At 43.0% G+C, this 23,252-nt stretch overlaps 1 protein-coding gene across 2 annotated transcripts in view; it reads left to right on the forward strand.

Annotated features, from left to right (window-relative positions):
- Positions 1-12,552, forward strand: part of PITPNB (phosphatidylinositol transfer protein beta) — a 28,164-nt gene extending 15,612 nt beyond the window's left edge. The window contains exons 4-7 of one of the 2 annotated variants that reach the window (XM_052796829.1): positions 3,988-4,098; positions 6,335-6,457; positions 9,618-9,702; positions 10,591-12,552. In XM_052796829.1, coding sequence (XP_052652789.1) covers positions 3,988-4,098; positions 6,335-6,457; positions 9,618-9,665 — 282 coding nt within the window. In that variant the 3' untranslated portion in view covers positions 9,666-9,702; positions 10,591-12,552. The remainder of the gene's footprint in view (positions 1-3,987; positions 4,099-6,334; positions 6,458-9,617; positions 9,703-10,590) is intronic. The other variant, XM_052796828.1, reaches the window with a different exon arrangement.
- Positions 12,553-23,252: the final 10,700 nt, after the last annotated feature.

The raw sequence follows: 23,252 nt of genomic DNA on the forward strand, positions 1-23,252 counted from the left end.
ACTGCAGTGTGAAAGCTTAGCACTTAGTCCCATCCAGGATGAATTTGCTTTGCTTAGATACTCAACTACAGGAAAGTCGTGCGTGACAACTGACTCCTTAGTAGGCAGCATGAGTACTGGTGCTGCAGTGTCAGAATACGTATATGTCACCCGTATATACCTTTGCCTGTATACTTTTCTTAACAATTTAGCCTGAACAGTTGCTGCATACGTAAAGATGGTCCTATCTTGAAATAAATTTTCTTAGAATCTGTTGCCTGAGGTCCTCTTCCATTTCCTCCAGAGCCTTGCTTGATTCAAATTCAGAAACAAGTTTCCTGTGGACCCACATGTACCACATGGAACCCAACAACACCTGAGCAGCAACGCAAAACTTGCCAGTACATCCCTGCCCCAGTCACAAAGCACATCCTTCCACAGACAGCCATCAAAATTCATGTATATATGCCCATCCCAGAAAGAAATACACTTTGTCTGCTACACCAGATATCCTCATAGAAACTAACTGCTGTATACTGGAATGAATATACAGGCAATCTGTCAGGAATAGGCCCCTAGTTACCAATTAATATAGTTTTTCACTTTTGTCATTACCATAAATGAAATGTTTCATTGACAGTAGCATAATTTTACTTCTTGTGTTTAGTGTGTACTGTGATGAATTATGCTTAAGTAAAATGCTGAAGTTTTTTTGAATGTATTGCAAATAGTGCCCCAGTTTCTTAAATTTTCTTAAATTTTCTTGTAAAAGCATTCAGTCTTTCATTACCCAAAAAAGTTCTAAATACAGCATGAATGTTTCTGTCAAATACAGTGTGAAGAACTTCCTGTGAGAGGTGTGAATTTTCTTCTAGTTCGTTACTTTAGATGTCACCATTAGTTATTTTACCACTAGTTTTTGCAAAGCAGCAAGATTAAGCATCAAATATTCGAGTAGGATGCATTGGACCAGCAAGCTCTCGGTCTCTAATTTCCTATAACTGACCACCATGTCTGACAGAGCAGAGTCCCCATTTCACACTACGTAGTACCACACTTGTTCTCAGCTGGCCTGAGACCATAAATCAAAGCAGCCTGAATTTGAGGACTTAAGGTGTCTCTTGTCCCGCTCTGGAATGAGCTGTAGTTCCAGGGGCACGTTTGTGCAGCACTGACCATTCACTCCTCTACTTTCATACGTGCTGGTACAGTGGTTTTAATGCTGCATGGCAATTAACCTAGGGAAAAAAATAAGGAATCAGATTTTTGTGAGAGGACAGGCAACAATACGGCAACACAGGGAACCATAACAGGACCATTGAGAGTTTCAGCAGAGCAGGAAGAGTGTGTGCTACTGAAGCTGACGCTTCACTGCCATTATGCTGCATTACCAGAAGAAAAGCTTGTGAAGCTAACTCGTGGGTGTTCCACATATTTCAGTTTGTCTTAATGAGAGCCGAGGATGCAGTCGATATATACCACTGACCTAAGTGGTGGTGTCAAAGCTGTTCCCATCATCTTTTCAACATGATGAAAGTTCATCCTGTGACAGTCCAATTGTACAGACACAAAAATAACGTGAAATTCCATCTGAACACCAGAAGACACTTTTTTGTGGTGAGGGTGGTAAAATACTTGAACAGGTTGCCCAGAGAGGTGGTGGAGTCTCCATGAAGATACTCAAAACCTGACTGGACACAGTCCTGGCAACCTGCTGTAGGTGACCCTTCCTGAGCAGGGCTCTTGCACCCAGTGATCAGAGAAGGTCCTCTCCAACCTCAGCGATACCATGATTTTGCAATCTACATATATCTACACAGCCTTAATTCTTCCCTTTGTGTGTAGAAAGACAGAAGATAGTTCTGCTTCAGAAAGTTTCTGAGCTTCCAAGTAACTGGAGATTGGTAGAGTTTCTAAGTGAATTACCAATATTTTCTTCCTTGGGTTTTATATATTTATGTAGATTTCTGCCATTAGCTACTGTCAAAATACTGAGCCAGGTAGACCTTTGGTCTGACTTGTGGGTTTGTCCTGGGCCCGAGCATTAGCTGGAATCTCCTGGAAAAATGAATATATTGTGTGTTTTGAGGTGACGATGAGGGGATGCATGTATTCAAACTCCCATTATTGTAATACTCTTTCTATCTGGGCTAAGTATTCTTGCTAGCAGGGTAAAATTGTCGCAGGGATTATTTTTGCAAACTGTGCTGAAAATGTGCATCCTGCCTTAGGTGTTTGCTGTTCCTTCCTGCTCAGGAAGGAAGCAGGAGGCTGATGCAGGAATGGCCTGTTTGGGCCTGTGTGACCCAAAGAAAGTGAGGAGTTGCTGGTTGGTTTTTTAAAAACGGCTGTAAAATGAGGAGGAGAACTTTGAATGCCTGGAACTGGCGGCACTGAGTTTGTATGTTCCATTTAGTTCTGTCCTTTTACTAATGCCTGGACATAGACTTGTGCTGTTTGGAACATCAAACAACAGCAGCACTTTGTTTTTTGCTTGTGAATAGAACATCAGTCTTCTGAGGATAATTGGTGTTCATTTCAGTGCTCTCTGGTGATGAGTATTTGTGATAAAAATTCTTCGTTAAATAAATATGAATTATTCACCAAGATTTTTATATGTTAGATATATACCACAGTAAATATTTTTTACTGTGTGCATGACCAACAGGAGTTGCGCATTTCATGGTTAAAAGAAATCCAGCTTAAATATGCCATAAAGTATTTCTACTTAGAAGTTTGTTGCAGATAGAAAGACTAAAAATCTGTGAACTTCTTACAGTAATTGCTTGTTATTCAAGCCTGACACACAGGGGTTTGGATTTTTTTTTTTTTTAAGCTACTATCAGCTTCCTTTTGGGGGTTGGGTTTTTTTTTTCCTTTCTTATTTTTCCTTCCTCTTTTACAAGGCTTAGAGTAACCTAACATGCTTTGTTAAACTAAAAACATGATACGGTCTCTTGGATTACATAAATTTGACTGCATGAATTGTAGGAAAATCACTGTGTATGATGTTACAGGTACTTCAAAATTGTTTGGATGTAGGAACTATAACAGAAACAGAGGAATTGTAGGAAATGGTGGTGGGCGTCTCCTGAGTTTCCCTCAGTTCACTCTTCTGGGGATCCTTCTTTTGCACGAAGTCCTTGAGCTGGAGCTGCTTCCAAGCAGTCTTTGAAGTGGAGTTTTAGTTGGTCTTATGGCTGCCTGTTGCCATTGATGATAAAGGAGCTCTCTCCCTGTTTTTCTCATAGTAGCAGTCAGAAGGCCTGCAATTCATTATGCAAAAATGAATATGTAAGTTATGCCCCACAACTAGAAATTACCTCTACACCTGGGTAAAGACATACCCTTCTGGCATTGTCTGCAGGAGAGGGATGTGAGGAAGAGTGGTGAGCATGCCAGTGTCTGTATGGGCAGAGCAGAACTGCAATAAGCTCAAATTTTATGCTTTTGTGAGAAGCAAACTTGAGGGGTGATTATGTGCTTTTTATTATCTGAATCTTTTCTAGTATGTGTTTTCCACCATTGTACTGAGCAACTTGGTACAACACAGATTATAATTGCCTTTGTGCAATAGACCGAAAAGTAAAAAATAATTTGGTGCTAGCTATTGTAATCAAGCTTCATTGTCCTTTCAGAATGTCAGAAAGTATATTACAGTGGAAATCGTGAAAATGAAATCCATGTTAAGACTAAGATTTATAGTATATGTTTGGAACATGGATGGAATTGTCTTACAGATTTAACCTGATTGTTTGTTAATCCCTATTACCCCATGTTCATAGTACAGTGCTAAGTATTTACTAATACTTAGAATTCTAAGTATTATTATAACTCTAATAATACTTAGAATTATAATTTATAATTATAATTTAATTTACTATAAATTAACAATATAATTTCTAATTCTAATAGAATACTTAGAATTATAATTTCTAATAAATGTATTAAATTGACTGAAGTAAATTTTTAAAAAATTAAAAATTCCTTCCCATTATCCATAAACAGAAAGAGCTAGCAACTGACGAAGAGTGTCCTAAAATGTGTGCTTACAAGTTGGTGACTATCAAATTTAAATGGTGGGGACTGCAGAACAAAGTTGAAAACTTTATACAAAAGGTAAGTGCTTCTCCCTTGCAGGGATGTTGCTGGGGAGGTGGGGTTGGAGGTGGGCAGGTAAGTAGGCAAGGGTGGTTCTGTGTTGATGTGGGGATTTTTGAGGAGAAACAGTGGTGAAGTTTCCTGTTGCTCACAGTCAAGCAATTTCTGTTCTTTTCTTCAGCAAGTACAACCATTCGTGTCTTGATCTACTAGCAATGGTGTTTCACTGGTGTTACTAGAATAACTTTCTAAGTTAAAAAAGCGAAGGTATAAGCAAAGAGTCTGTGGTCACGTAGGTTTAACACTTGATTTTGCAACCAACAACACTTGGCAGGAAGAGAGTTCTTTTTTTTTTTTTTTTTTTTTTTTCTCTTACGTTGAAAGTTGCAAAAAATGTGTGCTAATGTTTCTCTAGTATTTTATGTTCTAGTTTTCTTGTGAAACTCTTCTTGTGTTTCTGCTAATTCTAAATATTTGATTTTGGGGGGGGGGGGGAATTATTGCTTGCAAAACCAGGTGTGACACAGGTAGAATCCAATGCACTAGGATTCAGTTGGCAATTGTGGTGTTTTGTCAATTTGTGTTTGCATTTTATTTTGTTACTGCTGTATTATCAGAATTTGAATTATAAAATATTTTTGAAAGTATGACTAAACATTTAGAACGTAAACTTAGTATAGGCAAAGTGTTTAATCTAGACCATCATGCCAGTTCCTTCCAATCCAGAGAAAATGTGCTGTAACAGTGAGCTAACCAAAACATGATATTCTATTACCAATTAGCCATGGTGTTTCCTCACAGACAACCAATGCCAGACCTTTTTCATTGTGGTAGCCAGGGCTCTTAGCTCTGAGTGGACCACACAGCTAACTGCATTAAATGCTTATTAATTTCAATAAATGTGATAGCAAAAGAGAAAAGCTTCAAACAATAGTAATTGAAAATGAGATGGAGACATAGTTTGTGATGGCCACAGTACAAAGTAAGGGTAAGGAGACATTGAACACGGTCTTTAGACTGGTGGTGGTTTTGGGAAGGAGTTGCCCATCACACATTTCAAACTGAACACTGTTAGGGAATAAGCTGAGCAGAAGAGCCAAGACATGATTCTATGGTCTGATGAGGAGTATTTGAAGATAGGAATTTTTTTTTTTTTATTTTTAACCTTGCTTTACCTGAAGCTGATTCTTTAGAGGAAGTTACCTCTGCCTGCTAGTTGTCAAGAACCGTACGTTAGATTTGATCAGCATTGTTTTTGAGGCCATTCGGCAGCTTGAGCAAGGCAAAATCTGGGAGCAGATGAACAAGACGTGAACTTCAGGTGGCAACCTGGGTAACTGAATACATGGAGAAGTCAGTTTCAGTAGTAAAATAGATTTTTGTATTGTATATACATGACTACTTTTATCAGAGCAGTCAGAAGCAATACTGGTAATTCTGCAAATTGAATGATTTATATGATGCATCTTTCATTCAAGTCCCCATTATAAAAGTTGGGATTGCAGGGCACTAGAGGTGGACTGAGCTGGCAAGTTGCAGTTCTTCAACATAACACAGTGGGGCTTGGGGGATGGCAGGTGTTTTGAAATGTGAAACCTACCAATTTAAGTAGAAGAGGTACAGTGAAAATATTCTTACTGTGATTGATTATATGCGTACTTTAATGAAAGGGCTGTGGAATCCTTAGCTGGAATATTTGTACACTCAATGTTTTTGTACCTTTGAAATTGCATGTCAGATATTACTGGGATGCCAATTTGGTACAAATTGCAAGCGTGCCATCTTTGGAGTCAGAAGTACTCCCTTTTTGCTGCATTCTGGCTTTAGGAATTGGCCGTTCTTGGTTTTTATTAACAGTAAGCACAGAACCTGCAACAGTTCTGTCGTAGATTTTTGTACACTTCACGGTAGATGTTCTAGCTGTTGTGATGTTACATTTATTCTGTCTAGTGCTATCTTGGAGATAGAACAGATTTAGAAAGATTCTTCAGCATTTTCAAGTAACATGAATTGCTGAACTTTCTGGAAACTTTTTTTTGATAGTGAAATTTGTTCATTTATTTCCATGTTAAAGCATGTGAGAAATGAGATGGCTTTAAATTGGATTCAGGAATGTGAGGGGGCTGAACCTGTAGCAGTGTGAAACAGCATGCACCTAGAGATTATAACTTTTCAAATTGAACAGCTGCAATCACTTCACCAGTCTTTGGCAATATGTAGGCCTATTATCTAATTTTTCTTTATCTTCTTAAAGCAAGAAAAAAGGATATTTACCAACTTTCATCGCCAGCTGTTCTGTTGGATTGACAAGTGGATTGATCTGACTATGGAAGACATTAGGAGAATGGAGGATGAAACCCAAAAGGAGCTGGAAGCGGTGAGAACAGGGTTTTTTGAGGTTAATGTTTGTGTGCTGTTTACCTGTAGATTTATCTATTCAGGAATCGTTGCAAGCAAGTTATGTTGTGTCCATCCCCTTATGTGTGTTTGAGCAATTGCTGATGAACATTACAGCCCCTTTAGTGATTCTCCTGTGCAGACCCATGCACTTCAAGCTTCTGCATACTGTGTTGTGTCAAGCTGGAAGTGGCTGTAAGGTAAATATATCTGATGTCACTAAATCCAGAATGTCTGCCCTGACCACCTCTTTATTTATGGTAACATACCCATTGCACAAAGTCCCATTCAGTGCCTGTTTACCACTTGTCAGTTAGAATTCAGAGCTGTCATCTTGCTTTTCCATCGTGTGTCTTGCTTTTTTTTGTTTCTAATCATCATTAGCTCTGATTACTTTTTCTCTTCAAACATGTCTTCAGGCAAGTTTCTATAAATCACATGACAGCTGTTCAACTCATGCTGATCAGCACACCAAAACTGAGAATTCTACTTGCAAAAAGGAAATAAGTAAAATTAATGGGCTTGAGATAGTTTCAATTTTCATGCTTTAGTGGCTGTGAGGACCAAATACATATAGCCTGATCTGTCTTTGGACTGATGCCTAGAAGGAAACTCATCCATAGGGCACATTCTGTACTCTTTCCTTTGAGAGGTAGAGGAACAGCACAGGCTAGGCAGGAAGCCTTCTTCTGTAGTGTCTTTCCAGAGCATGACCTTTGGCATGAACCTTTCTCATTTTAAATCATGCTGGTTTTTTAAGTTCTTTGCAGTCTTTGGATTTGCAATTCTATCCCCTTCCTGTTTTGCTGGTTGCTTTATGCCCCAAACCCATTCAGCTTGTCACTTTCCTTCCATTGTCTTGGTTCTTTCAAGACACAATGTGTCTTCAGCTGTAACTTGCTTTTTTGCATGGTTTAACTCATTTCAGGTGCCAGACATATTTAAACAGATTGCCTTGTGCTTTAGACCTACTGTTGACAGTGGCTAGTGTTGTTTGTGGCTAGCACATCTCTTCTTTTAGTATCAAAACTAGCTGTAGCTCCTCCATCCCCACTTGTTATGGTCTCCATGTTTGGACTTTATGAATGGTGTGGAACCATCTTGCATTGTGTAGAGATGTTTTCTGGATTTGGAATAAGTGTTTCTTCAGTGTTCTGTGTGTTAATAGGTAGATGTTCTGAGCTGGTAAAACCAAACTTTCTCTTCAGATAAGCCAAAGGGTTTGTCTGTTTTGGCAGTTCCCAGAATATGCTTTGGAAAAGAATGATGTTCACTCAGTCTTGCAAACATTATGCTCTCTCATTGGCATTTGGATATTTTTGATTATGGCAGGTGTTCTCTCAAATCATGTGGATTTCTTCTTTAATTCTGTTTTATGCCAGAACCTATTCTTAGAGCCACCTATTCCTAGGTGTCTGTGAAGGAGGAAGAGTAACTACTTTCCTCTCTAACTGATTTTTGTCAGAAGGGTTCTCTTTTGCACACTCATGGTTCTTTATCTGGAATGAAACGGACTTCATCCAATTTCTCTGAGAAGGGATAGTGGCAGTGTGAGGAGTGCATACAAGGTATGTATTGGAGAGAGTAAGCAGCACTTGACACATCTGTGTGCATGAGAAAATTTCCCTTTTGTGTCACTGTGGATGTTTGTCTTCTTGTAGACAAAGTTCTGTTTCACATTTCTCGCTGGTAAGTCATTTCTTTTAAATATTTTTTTCAAAATATTTGCTGCTTTTTAGTTCTTATCTTAAGCAAAACCCGGATCATGTGTTTCTGGGTGTAACATTTACCCTCATTCTTAAATATAAAATGTATTTACTTAATATTTTCTTGTTTTGCAAAGCAATGCAAATAGTTTATTTCAAATAGCTTGTTGTGTAAGACATTAGCATCAGGAATTTAAGTGTATTGCTTGTTGAAAAAAGTCAGTTTTTCACGAGAGAAATGTCTTGATTAGTTACACTAACACAGCTTTTCTATGTGTATTGTGAAATGTGAGAGGAGTGGGGACCTACTGTTAAAATATTTTGGTTTTTCTCAACTGTTATAATAGGGGTATCTACAAACACCTATAAATGATGCAATTTCGAGGTTTTTGTGGCGAAGTGCATTATTGGAGAATAACTTAAAGGCAAAAATGTCACTGCCAAATAAAATATGAATGCTAATTTTACCCCAAATGATTTGGTTTTATGTTTCATATTCAACTATTTCATCCATTGTGCTAAATAGTAACTTTCATTAAATCCCAAGTATGCCACAAAACACTTGTTTTATGGCCAGGACCTCTGGGAAGCAAGCGCGTAGTGATAAGGTGCTTAATATGACAAGAATATCTCATGCTTCTATCCCTGCAGAGAAGTAGTCAGCTTTTTTGATGGTGTTGCACTATGTAGTTCTTTGATGCTTAAAGAACTGCAGAAAGCAAGCCTAGTAATATTGGCAGCATTACATTTTCTTACATACATTGCTTTCTTTTGCTATTCCCTTTCTCATTAACACCCTTTCTTCTTCCTGGTGTGAGCTAATCTTTCTCTTTGGATTCTGTGCACATTTAGTTGTTTTGTTGGTCCTATTCTTCATCGTAAGTTGATTTTTATAGTCAGGATCTCTGCTTTTGTTACTTTTTTGTTACTTTCTGAATCTTCATCAGTGTTCTTCCAGAGTTTCTCTATCCCAGCTCATCCTTTTTTCACTGTTTATCTTTCACTTAGTGGTTTATGTATCTGACTCCTGGAGATGAGGGGCGCCTGTGCTTCGTTAAATACACATCAGCTAATCAGTGCATAGTAGAAAAGCATCCGACCCTGCCAAAGCACTGTGACCGACCTACCTCATGTCTTTGTGAGGGTAGAAATGCCACATCGGGTATTTTGAGCAGTGTTGCTCTGTGCTGAAGCATCATGGGCTGTTAAAATTTAAGAAGCATCATTTACAGCTGCTGTACAGTTCCCAGGCTTCCTCACCAAAAAGAAATACTGTACACCCCGTCTCCAAAAACGCTCAGCTCTAGCTGAGGCTGGTTCTGCTCCTGGCCAGGGAAAAGCAGTCCTGGTCATGTAGGTTGTTACTTCTCTCTTACTAACCAACAGCACAATAGGTTCTTTATGTGGTAGCTCACAGTTTTATTTTACGTTTAGATGCGTAAGAAGGGTTCCGTCCGAGGCACTTTGGCTGCTGACGTCTAGAGGAGTTCTCTGTAGGTTCTGAGGCAAATCAAGCTGTGTAAGTCAACTGCTGGAGGGAAAAGGAGAAAAGTGATTAATGTTCTGATGGATGGGAATTGCTGGCAGAAATCATCTAAATGGACATATATCCAGATAACACTTCTGGGCCTTGCCTCCCTGCTGTTTGACAACCTTGTGGTGATCAGCAGTTGGGAGATGACCCTTAGTGTCCAGGGTATATAAGAGACCTTCTCCACAGATGGGCGCTGTCATAGGCTGGGCAGGTGCTCAGTCTGGTGGCAGAATGCCTGAGGTATTGTCCACGTAACCTGGTTCTTTGTGCTTATCTAGTACAGAAGCCCAAAGTGCGTGACCTGTTGTCATCACTGTGCTGGCACTGAGCTCCTAAGCCTGCAAGTAGTCTTTTTGGCACAAATCAGAAAAGTTGTTGAGCATCATTTTGCTACACACTTAGTCCACATAATTTAGGGAAACTGTGGACTGTCATCTTGAAAGTGTAAGTTCTTGAAATCCAGTTCCACACAGATTCTTATAAATACTAAATAGTGTTAAAACTGTTACTGCAGGAAACAGGTTGTCCAAGAGTTGCAAGCTTTTGAGTATTTGTGTCCAGTACTTTAATGTTGGTGTTTCCCCCTGTGACTGTTTTAATACTGCAGACGGGATCCCCAGCCAAAGCAGTTTTAAAAGCCTTCTGATTAGTGTGAGGCTCCTCAGAGACCGGAGCTGCTGTCCACCGGTGAGGACAGCACCCAAATTAAGATTCCCTAACAAGTCTTGCATTGCTTTGGTATGATTTCCTCAGTCCTGGTGATGTTTTGACTGCCCTGCCCTATTTTTCTTGGAGATTAATAAAACTGCCTATTTGGAATTTACTGTTTGAGGAAACTGTTAATGCTTAATTGTGTATTTTCTTTCTCTGCAGTTACGTAATCAAGGCCAAGTCAGAGGAACAAGTGCTGCCAATGATGAATGATGATGGATTTAACCGTCACATGCAGTGTTGATATACAAATGTGTGTGTGGATGCATGATTATTTGTATATAATTTTATATACGCACATGCATACTGAAGGGGGTTGTTACAGTGTCTCCAGGGTACTATACCTGTCCTCAGCAAAGATTCAAAGGAAACTGCTTTCATTATGTATACCTGAAGCAAATAAAAATCAACTGAGTAGTGTCATTTAAAGGATGAATTAACTGCAGAATTATGCTAACTGGTATGTTTCATGAATGTCAATACTGGACCAATTTATTCCCTACTTGTTTTTTTCCTGTCTTGAGTCGCTCTGCTATAACTTGCCCATATCTCATTGTAAAGAAAGAGATTCAAATAAGTTCATTTCAGTTTTGTCTTCCCTATGTGATTATTTTTTGAATAGGAACAATGAATGTATTTATAGCTATTTATTTCTGGATTGTCATTATCCTATAGTCAAATAAAAAAAAAAATTCTATTAGTAGAAATTGGAAGACTTTTACTGTTAAATAAGTTTAAGCCAAACTTTACCCATTCACTGATTTAAAAGAAAAAAAAAATCATGTTTTATTGGACTTTTGTACATTGAAATGCTAATGTTTTTTTCTTCATTAAAATTGGCAAGATTAAGGAAAAATGGCTTGTGATTTATAAAATAATTGCAACGTGAAATTTTCCAGAAGCTGGCTTTTTAGACAAAGATACTGACAATACTTGTAGAATATTTCAAGTATATCTTAGGCTGTGCAGTGAAAGTGAAGGGGGATGGTAGCCCTTCCCTAAAGTAATACTTCTTGTTAATGAAATCGCTATTTTCCAGAGTTTCACTTTGGAAGCTATGCAAATGGTCTTGATTTCACACACATAACGCAATGGAATATAATTGTGACTTTAGCTCTTTTCATGTTGAAAATACACTTTAAAAGAGATGTATACTTTCAGATATGATGAAAGTTTAAATTGTAGCATCTGACGTATTTCTCTGATATTTGTTAGGATTAGACACGTAAAAGAAAAGCTGGTATAATAAAGACCTCCTGTAGATAACTGTCAAATAGGGAAAATGTCTTCAGCATTTTTTAAGGAAATATTCAGAGCATATCATAGATATATATTATCAAAATGCTTGCTAGATCAGAAACAAATTATTTTAAAAACAAGTTAGATAAAGTTCTATTAATGCCTGGTTTCCTCCCAGCATCCCCAGAAACCTTGGTGGGGCAAGCCTTGCTTAAGCTTCCATCTTCAGAATCTCACATACATCCAAGTAATTTGGAATCATTTTGGACATACTTTGCTTACAAAAGGAGCAATCTGATTTCCATTCCACGCAGTGGCAAAATTTTCCTAAGCTTCCAGGGTGGGCCAGCTCTGCCGTACGACTTGCCCTGCCGGTGCGCCTGTCTGCTGCGAGTGCCAGGCGCTGACGCGTCTGCCAGCACGTGGGCATTTGTACCTCTCTCCTGTGTAATTGCACCCTCCTACCCTCCATGCTGCAAAATTAATTTTTTTTTTTTTTTCCCTTTCTGGATTAGCAGTTAAATGGTTATTTGTCCTCTGTACCATCAGGAGGTTGGTTTTGTAAATATGCAGAGACACATGCGCGCACATAGACACACGCATATGATTTTAGAAGTGTTTGCAGCCAGGAGTGCTGCTGTGCACCTGGGAACCCAAGGGCTCCGTTCTCTTCAGTGCTGGAATACGAGTCCTGCTGTCATTAATGTGAGTCGTAATGCAAACTGATGGAAAGGGACCCTACAACTTTCATGTTTTTGGACTAGTTGTGAAAATTTGAGAGAATCTTGTAGTGAATGTAAAATGTTTAGTTTACTTTGGCAGTCTCTGGTGTGACCTACGGTAAAACAGTCAATGAAATTTAATTAAATAAATTTGAACATAAAATGCTCTGTCTCTTGTCTTAGGTATTAGTATTTGTAGTTTGGTAATGAGCTGGCATTTAGTTTAATTGAGCTGTACAAGAAGGTTGGAAGTCCTCTAAGAATGCGCTGCAGTGGTTATGAGCTCAAACCTGTGTTTCAATTTTAGTAGCAATCGGGGGAGGGAAGGGCTTGTTTGGATTTTTGTTTTCTTATAGGATTTCAAGCTGAGCAATACATACTTAGCTGGAACCTTGCCACTCTCTAGAGTAGGAAGAAGATGTTTTGCTGTTGTTGCATATTATGACTGCCTACCTTGACGTGCCAGGCTGACCATCTTGCAGACGCTTGCATTTGATGCTCTTGGTCTACTCTACAGTGGCTGTCTGGTGTGTGGCTGTCTTCGTGTGTTACAGCTGCTGCTGATTCTGCATCTTGCCTATGGAAGGAAGGGATCCACCCTACTGGTCAGAGAGGACGAGGTGGTGTAAGGAGGAGGCTGCAGCATTGCTGAGTTGTCATTAGGGGATGGAGGTGTGGAAGTCGCCCTGCCTGGTGCAGAGGCTGACTTCCAAAAGCATGGCTCCTTCAGACTGGAGTAGTGAACAACTGCTCTTGCAGAACACCTGAGGAAGTGGCTTGTAAACTTGCAGGTCTCCTGGCAAGGATGTTTGAGAAACCTTTTAAGCTGGCGTGAGATGAGTATAGAATATGTATGTATGGGGTGTGGGGGAGCAGTTGGGCAATTTAGTCTGGTGTCAGTGGTATGCAAAGCTTCAGAACAGACTTCTGGAGAAATAATTAGAAATGGAGTAAGAAAGACAAAATTAACAGAGGCAGCTGTGAGTAGGTTGCACCGGATGATTGCATTACGTACCAGAGCAGTTGCAGTGCTCCTCAGAAGAATGAAGAGATGTGTTAGACTGGGAGAGGTGAAGCCACTCAGAGCACCAGAGGTGAACTCCAGATGGGAGAAGGGGGTTATGGATGGGGGGTGCCCCCTGAGCAGTGCATGGTGCTGGGGGTGCTGATGAGGGCAGTGGTGTCCCTCCCCAGCTGGTCCCATTCTCTCTGTCCTCATTGTTCTCACCTGCGAAGGGGCTTTGCAGCTGCCTCTGCTTCCCAGACTGCTGGCTTCCAGGCCTGTGTGGGGAGAGCAGCGGAGGCAGCTGCCCAAGTGGAGAGGGGCCTGGGGAGGAGTTTGTGTTTCTGCCCAGCAGTTCTGGCCTTCCCTGGCTGCGTCACTGATTGGATGTGTCTCCTGTAAGTTAGCTGGCCTCAAGATGAGGAGCAGAAGCTTGCTAACGCTGATTAAACCATCGTCCCATGGGATGAGAAATCTAGAAATGGACCGTGGGCTGCCAGTCTGCTGAAGCTGCTGGATTTCAGAAAGCATTTGTGATTTTGAAATTTTTTTTTAAAAAAATACATAGTCACTGTTAGGTAGTGTGGGGTCCTTTTGCTCCCTGGTCAGGCCCCAGTAAGTGCTGCAAGAGCTGTGGAGTGGAAGAAGAAGAGACTTTGTGCTCGGTACATACTGGACACAAGCTTGCCTCTCGGTGCCCGGTGGGAAGCTGGGTCTGGCCTCCCCTCCCTGGCTTCAGCTTTCTTATAATGGAGCACCCTAGTAATGATCTAGGCTTTATTTCAAGAATTTAAAAATAATGTAACTGCTGGAGTGAGGAAGAGGTGATCAGAACTGTGGCAGGAAAAATACTCTGTTCAGTCATACAACTGATAAATTACAGAAAGGCTTGAGAGTAAAGGCTGCTTATTGCAAGGCATCTTTGCAGTTTTTACAATAGTGTAACTTTTCCTCTTGGGTCCCAGTTTTCAGCATTTCCTGATGAAAGTTTGAGTTAAACTGGCATCCGTGTTGCTGCTTGGAATTGTCTGTAACAAGGCTTTACTCCTATATTTTTGTCCCCTTTTCTCAGCGCTTGTCACGCGTGAGCTATTGCTGACAAGGTAGCTGGTACTGGGTTTACTGCCTGTCCCTGCTGACTGGGTACGCTCAGGGTTTGCTCCTGACCGCAGAGCCTGCTGCATGCCTGGAGAGCAGCCGAGGGATGCAGAGCACAGTGGGGGCAGCTGGAGCAGGAGCTGCGGTCACCCCTGAGTGCAGGGACTTACGGAGGGTGTGTGTTATGGGATGCTGGAAGTGATTTCCAGCAATGCTTTAGTCCAGAGAGATACCGCAGAGACACAGCATTTCTCTACAGCAGTGGGTGTGAGGGGTAGAGGGTCTCGTGCTAAGGCTGGGTCCATGTGGGAAGCGGGCTGGCACCTCAGTGGCCGGAGGCTGGCTCTGGGGAAGAGCAGCACCTGCAGCAAGAAAACAGTTTTAGACTGGCGAGTTGGTTTTCTACTTTCAACAGCGAGTGTGTCAGCAGGAAGGATGCTCGTTTTATCTGAACAAAAGTCAAAGGGCTGCATAGCAAATGGAAGGAAGACGCATGCGCCTCCATCCCCCGTCTGGTGTTGGAAACTGCAGCCGGCACTAGCTAAAGCTCCTGGAGGCTGGCACCAAGGCAGGAGAGGGCGGGTGGAGAACCCCTCAATCGGGGCACCTGGGCAATTCGCAGCTGCCGCTCGGCATCTGGGGAGCAGGAACTTGTGAGGGGGGGTGTTGGTGCATGTCTCGGTGGTACCGAGGGCGGCGGGGGGAACAGGAGGGAGGCTTGGGCCGTGACTCCCACCAGCAGCGGGGCTGCCTTCTGCTGAGGGGGCAGGAGGAGGGTGGCTGCATGCCAGGCTGCCCTGCTCGAGGAGAGCGGGTTTGACACTGGGTCCCAGCCTGGCCTGGAAGGGCCCTGCCTGGTCTGGGCTTGGTGACCCCACAACTGCTGCCTCCAGGGCGCTTTTTTGGGGGGCAGATGCGTGGCGATGGGCAGAGTTGTTCGCGTGGGTTTTTTCTTGGCTCAGAGCAAGGAAATGCCACTTTCTCAGGGTGTTTCTGAATATGTAATACAAAGCCTGACACACAGTATAAACTGAGCAGTGCCACTCTGCTCTGTATTTGGCTCTGCGTGCAGTCCTCTCGGGGTATGTGGGAAGAGTTTCCCACCAACGTGTTTTCAGGCCGGTCTCTGGACTGATGCTACTGTGCGAAATCAGTTCTCTAAGGGGCTGTTCGGCACGGCTGAGCCCTCATAGCTGCATTGACTGCCCTCCCGTGTGGGCACGGCTCTGACTCTCTGTGGGCAGATTTCTGCCTGCTAAGGTTGTGTAATCGCCTGCTATAAATTGAAACTTGTATGGCTCCTTTTGGTAAATGCAAAATTGAATTCTTTTTTTACTACACAGCTTGTTTAGCTTCCAGATGGCAAACCAACATGAAGTAATGGAAGTGCAACGTAGTTTTGTTATAATGGATATGTAAACATGATATTTATTCACTGCAATAGACTGCTGTGAACCATATTCCAGCAGTAACCTTTTAAATCCGTCACTTGGCTGCACATAAGTGTGGTCTAAAAGGGACTTGTGAAGAATTTTTTTTTTTCTGGAGGATTTTTTTAATCATTGAAAAGAAAGGGGAATGTTTTCCATCTTTTGCCTTCATGTGTGGACTGGGAAATGTCAGAAAAAAATCTGCCGAGATCTGTGTTTTGGGATTTCGGGTGTTTTGGGTTTTTCTACCCTAACTCCTTTCTAAGTGCTCTCTGAGCAGTCTGAAAATGTCTCTGATAACGCAACTTACTATTAATTTCCCAAACCTCGGTTGATTTAGCCGTATTTAGGAGCGACATCATGTACTTGAAAGTGCTCTTGCTCCTCTGTGTCACATGCCGCTGGCAGGAGTGAGCATGGTCAGCTCCTCAGCTGTTCCCACCATTCTGGGACTCCTGACCTCAGCATCACCCATTTCACCGTGTCTGTCACCGCCAAATCCGCGTTTCCAGAGGCGAGTGCTCATGTGTAAAGTGTAGCTGTTCTTCCTCTTCACTCTGTGGAACAACTCTTCCACCGTTTGGGCCAGGCTTTGCAGCCTGCTTCCCTTTTCACATAGGTGCTGAGGGCACCGAGGTGATCTCCCTACACAACCCAAGTCTGCTCTGGTCTCTGTGAAGACCGGAGGGTCTTACTGCCAGGTTACTTGGGAGCCATGTCGTTTCTCCCTGTTTTTAGCATCTTTTTTAAAAAAAAAAAAAAACAAAAAAAACCAAGCCAGGTGACACCCTTGTTCTTGTTGGCAGCTGCTGTGTCTCCTGCAGTGAAATGACGTGACACCATCTCTTCCTTTGGCCACTACATTTATTCGGCAGGATCCCAGGACAGGCACAGTTTGCACAGAGGGAACCACTGGCATCCAGCTTTCATGCAGATGGTGGTAGATGCTTTTGGTCTGATGCTGATGCTTCATGTCTGCAATAACTACTAAAGCAACTGTAAAGCAACAGAACTGAGTTAATGTTCTCATCAAATTCTTAATCAAAGTGAACACTGAGCCCCTCTGAACATTACTTCAGCAAGGCCAGTCCTCAGTGTCAACAAGTGCTTTGGCAGAAACGGCTTACGTTATTTTTGACGTGCCCTTGCAAAACCGCTAGCTACACGCTATCTTTGCTTACAGCTCTGGGCCTTAACCCTGACCTGGCATTGCAGTGAAAAACAGACACAGGAGGGACAGGGATGCAGGTGTGAAACACCAAGCTGACAAATTCTAAGCAAGAAAGAAAACCCCCAGCATTTAATTCAACTTCAGGAGAAAACAGCTCCAAGTGAGCCGCTGCCTTCTGGCTGCCCCTGCCCAGACCTGGCTGCCCCTTCCCCGTGTCCCCATCTCGTGTGCCGTAGGTCTAACAGCACATTGGCACTTTGTGCAGCCCCGCTTGTTCCCTACCCTCTCAGGGTCTGTCTGCGCGGGACAGCTCAGCCCACAGTCACAGGGCAACACAGGCGTTCGAGCTGAGATGCCTGCCTTTGCCAGAGGAATCAAGGGATAGCACAGAAAGTGTATTTACACAGAGTCCATGGCGAAGGAGGTTTCTGCTGTTTAGAGGCTCCAGAGAGGAGAGGGACTGTGAGCCCTCAAGAGGTGGGCCGGCAGCAGGGGACAACTGCTGGGCGGCTGTGTCAGCAAGTCTTCCTTTAAAATTTATTTTATAAAGCTTTTTCCCAGGTACTGTGAATTTGTGTTTCAGAGGAAAACTCAATTTTCCTGTACGAGGTAAGGATCCTGGCTGGTCACCTCTGGAAGTGGCAGCAAAGCCCCTGAGAGGTGAGGGCAGGTATTAGAGCCCTTTTGTTTCTTTGACTGTTCACCTGTTTGTGTTAGAGGACCTTTTCTCAGTCTCCTGAACCAGCAACAGAGTCTTTGAGCAACTGTAAATGCTTTTAAAACTGTCCCTTAACTTTGTGTTAATTTTGGCTACAAGGAAAAAATGGACACATGCTAAAAGGACTAAATATAACTAAACGAGGTGTCTATTTATAGCAGTTCAACACGTTTGTTTCTCTTAGGATGCTAGACCACACAAAAGTGTACAAACAAACACATCTGAGAGATACACAATAGACAAGGCAGACCGAAGGAGGTTTCTGCATGCGGACATGTGCCAGCATGGGAGCACGAGTGCAGGCAATGCTGGCATTGCAGAGGGACCTGGCCTGGCTGTTGCCCTTTCCTGCAATGGTAGAAATCTCTCCAGTGATTTAATGAGGATTATTTAACCACCCGCTGAAATGCAGTTGTTCTGGCTGGACTCTCACAGGCCATGTGCAACACTCAGTGTAAGGAGAAAAAATAGCTGTAAAGGATTTTGTGTTGCAAATGGCACTTCTAAAAACTGAAATTAATTCAGTTCCTGTTGTGCTTACACTACTGCTCCACAGGGCAAAATCCTGCTCCAGAACAGTTTTGCAGGACTGAAAGACCAAATCCTGCCCCTGTCCCCGCTAAATGGGACTGGAACAGCTTCTCCAGAGAGGTTTGTGTGGTTCCCTTAAATATTGGTGAACTGTGCTAAAACCATTTGTGCCCCATGTTGGTAGCTTCAGCAAACGAGCTTGCTGGCAGGAAATAATGAGCTGTTACCTTTGATGCTGTGGCTGTGCGGGTCTGGACAGGGCGGGCTGCACCAGCCAAGTGGGCACTTGGTCCAGCCCGGCCAGCACCGCAAGGGTCAGCACTTGCGATCAACGGCTTGGGATGGAGCTATTTAAAAACTCGTCTGTATTCAGTGAACAACAGGGATGAACGTCAGAGAAGGTGATGGCCTGTTTGTAGGCAGAGGTGAAAGTTCCTGCCAGCAGCACGGCCAGCCCTGTTCCTGACGCGGGGCTGCTCCTGCAGCTGTGGATGATACTGGTCTAAAATGTTATCTTGTCACATGCAGCTTCTGTTTTCTATGTTGTTGGTGGATTTGTAGTTGCAACACCTCAGCACACTGCTATTATCTGCCAACATCCACCAGCAAAAGTGGAGTGTTAATATTGCTCCTGTCACTCAAAACCTTCATGTTTGCAGCACCTGAACTTGTGACCGGCAGCAGGCTGGCACCGACACGCACCTCGGGATGGTCACGGTGTGTCGAACAGGCAGATAAACCTGTGTTGGGTCTGGTGGTGATGTACAAGAGCTTCCATCTCTTTGCTTTGCATCCTTTGAACCCCACAGCTGCTGAGCAACATTGCCTTAAGGCCGTATTCCTATTTTGTTTTTAACTGTGCCTGACAGATGGATTTTAACATCGTGACCTCTCCTCAAAGAGCTGGACTAAGCAAGTGCTTCACTTTAAATATTGAAATAGAATGATTATGCTTGTCAGGAAGAATAAAATAGCTTTGTACCTTTGCAAGACACTTGCAAACTGTCTGCCACAGTGCTTGGCTCTGCAGATGTTGGCTGTGACATAGCACACCAGCTCCCCGTGCTCTCCTGGGGCAAGAAGGCATTAAAGGAGGAGCGGGTTGTGCTGAGGATTAATCAAGGCAGTGATATGGGATGCTGACTAAAGCCTGAGGTCTGCAGGTGCACCCTGATGGGGAGCAGGCACATGGGGCTGAGATGGCACTGCAGAGCAGAGCGGGGAGGTCCCGGGGGGTTTGTGCCCTTGGGGGGCTGCAGCCCCAGAGGCAGTGGGCTGTGCTGGCCCTGTTGGCAGGAGGATGGGTTTCTGCAGAACGAGCTGCTACAGAGGATCCGTGGGAATAAAGCCCTGTTTGTGTTGGGAAGCGTGCAGAGAGCTCTATCGCCTGCCACGTGAACCGGCATCGCAGGCTGAAGGCACGCACGAGACGTGTTGCAGTCACCGGTGCCCAAATGATGCAGGTGCAATCCAAACCAGTCTTAAGTGACACTGACCACCACGTGTTAAATTTTGGTGCTGTCATCCACACTTGACAGTCGTGATTTTAGAAGACAGGCTGGTGTTCACGTAGGTGTGCTTGGGGAAAGGTTTCAGCACCAGGTGGGTGTGTGATGCCAGTGGCTGCCAGCCAGGCTCCGTCCCGCCACGAACAGCAGGAACAGCTCGTTAGCTGATGCCAGATTCCTCCGGTCTCGGCTCCTTTTGATTGCCATCGCTGTTTAACATTAACTGATTTCAGCATCTTCCTTCTGTTCCAGCCCGCAGAACAAGTGAGTGCTGCTGAGACACTGTGCGGCCCTTTCCCACTCCAGGGTCCCTTCTGCTGCACAGGAACTGGTATTTCTTAGACACCTCTGCCTCCCCGAGCCCTTGGTGCGCTCTGGGGGTCTGTCTTCTCTTTTTGCTTCCCTTCTGACCAGACCCTAAAAATACCATTGCATGTCCTGGCCACCGCAGGCGCAGAAGGCTCTGCAGAGCCCCTGGGCTGCAGGGGAGGCTGGAGCGGGTGGGGGTGCACAGCACAGACCCCGCAGGTTTGCAGCAAGTTAGAAAAAGTGTACATGGCTGGAGCCCTTGGCCCCAGGGCTGTCCCGGGGGGTGGCTGCCATGGCTCTGCCCTGCCTGGAGGCAGATGCAGGCATGCGTGGGTGCTGGTGCCAGCCCTGTGGGGCTTTCCCTCCTGCACCTCCTGCTCTCAGCTGCTCTCATCCTTTTTTTGGCTGAGAGGAAGAACTTGTGGTTGATTTGTGGTTAGAGCAGTTGACATTTCTATGTATCGCTAAATCATAATTGCTTGGTTGGAAGTGATTGAACATTAAAAATTAAATGCCCATGTCAGTTACACTGGTGAACAGCACCTCTCTGTGTGTGGCTGGTGTTCACCTCTGCAAAGGCGTGGGAGGGTTTGGACCCAAGTGATACGTGGAAGAGCCTGGTGATGTTAGAACTGCATTTTGTTCAATTGCGTATTGGTGGGGACAAGGTCCTAATGGCTTTTATTTGCTCTTCCCTGTCAGATCTGTGGTGTATGAATATTAATGCCTCTCACTGAAATACAGAGGCTTCAGCTGTTCTCTAGGTTACGTGGTGAGGAAGCGCATCCGTAGCTGCACCGAGCAAAGGCTGGGCTGGGAGTTAGAAAACCACAAGTGCCTCCTTCCTGCAGTGACTGGCTGGAGGAGAAAGGGCTTAGGCAGAGGCTGCCAAAAGCTGTCCGGGGCAGTTCTGCAGCAGCCACCGACTGCTCGTATCTCGCTGGGTTCAGGCGCAGCATTTGAGAGTGAAGCCTGTCACTTTCTGGGCTTGCTTCGTCCTTCGCTGCTGTTAGGTGTCACTCTCCGTCTGTATTTTTGTTAGGGCAAAGCTCCTTAAGAAAAAAGGCTATGAAGTACTGCATTTGATTAACTTAGTTTGCAACATTCATGCGATTTTGAAAGGTATTTCCTTTTAAAAAAAAGTTCTAACGTGTTCTCTGTTTTGCAGATGCAACCCCCCCTTTCGTGGAGCAGAAGACCACTGAGGTCCACTCGCTTCTTGATTTTGTAAGCACACCACTAACGGCATTGCTACAGCTGCAGAGCCATGCCAGTTTGCCATTTCCTTTGCTATCTGGTAAAACTCGCTACAGTGAAAAAGAAATACCTCAGATGTTAGCGGTGACGGGTATTTTGTTCTCGCTGTGTTTCCTGCCAGTGTCAGAATCTCTGCAATGTGAAATACTCTGTTGCAGCCAACATACTCTAAATCAAGCTTTAGTAGGGCAACATGTTAAAAGGAACAAAATTTTTATATCACTCATACACACAATTTAAACCTCAATCTTGGTCCCATGGTTCCTGCAGTAAATACCTCCCCAGTCCCTACTATAAAGTTCTAATGGGTTACAGCTGGAATAGGGGGTTAGGAGAAAATCAGAACACCGTCTCCGATCACCATAAACCCATCAGCAAAACCTTTTTTCTCACATGGCTGATAGTTTGCCAGCTTCCTTGAAAAGGATCTCTAGCCAACATTAATTAGGGTGGAACATTTGCTAATAGCTTGTGCTTTAAAATAAATACAGATATACCTGAGGAAGTAAAAGAAAAGCCAGAGTCCCAGCTGAAGCACCTCGGGTACAGCAGCACGCAGCAATGGATCGCTCCCGGGAGCTTTTCTAGCATGTATTTGTTTTGTCACTGCATTTCAATACGTCCTTTCTTTTTTAAAATTTGATTCCTGAAACTTTATACCAGTAAGTAGTCTTTAATTTGAAGCTCTTAGTAGCAGAATCAATATTTACAATATTTTTTGCAATTTATGCTATTGTGTTTATGTAAAAAATATTTCTGTTGCTCTATTTGAGGTAGGAACAAACATGATATATTCCGTGAGTTTCCAGCAACTGAAAAAAGTAAGATTTAAAGGCAAGCATTAGACAATTTCCTAATATGACTGCTGAAATGGTCATATATGACAGATACTTTTGAGTGTCTGAGGATCCAGTATGTTTCATACAAATAAACCAGCATTATCTATTTTTTCTGAATTTCCATTGGCATTAACGTTCTTTTCTGAGAGTAAACTTGCTTTTTTTTTAAGGAACTGGTAAAATTGAGTGAAATGTATTGGCTGATACAGAATTATGAAAATAAGGGGGGCGTGTATATATATATATATGTACACACCACTCAGCAAAGTTACTCGCCATTTTTCTGACTTGCCTTCATGTGTTTTTAGCGAAGTTACATTTATGAATACAGCATCTGTCATTAGTTTTTTGATGTAACTTCCCCTCTCTTTGTGTGTTTGTGTCAGAAGTCAGAGCATGCAGAAGTCAGGCTGTTCCAATTTTGAGATTGCATCATAAACTTTTAGCACAGTAGAAAGAAATATAAATAGTATTCAGTCAATTAGAGCATCTTCTTATCTCAAAAGCATTTAAATTGTAACCAGGAAATACTAGCTCACTGCACATAGTGCATTTCTAATTGCTAGAAAACATTTTAAAACCCTTTCAGATGTAGGTTTTAGGAACAAGTATCTCGTGGGGACAGACTCCAGCATTTCCAAATAGTCAGGGCTGACAAAATGAAATACGGGCTGTAATTCTGCAACTTCTGCTAGGTGAGGAAAAATAACTGAGCGTTTGTTACGCAGTCTTCAAATTCAAATGAAGCCTTATCTATAGTGCCTTTTGCTCTATCATGCAGTATTTGTGTTGGGCAACTAGCTAAAGCAGACGTTTATTTTCACTTTCCATTAATTTGTAGATAATGGTGTCTTCCAAAGTTAAGATTAGCTTTAGCAAATAATGATGTATTGGGAAAGTTCAAGCCATCCTATTCCTCTTTTACAGTATTCCTACACCAGCCCTGACATCCTGGGGTCGTCTTCGCTTGAGGAGAATCAAGCGAATAAAGGATCCTCC

This window comes from Harpia harpyja, chromosome 9 (assembly GCF_026419915.1).
Source record: "Harpia harpyja isolate bHarHar1 chromosome 9, bHarHar1 primary haplotype, whole genome shotgun sequence".
In the NCBI taxonomy this organism is placed as follows: domain Eukaryota; kingdom Metazoa; phylum Chordata; class Aves; order Accipitriformes; family Accipitridae; genus Harpia; species Harpia harpyja.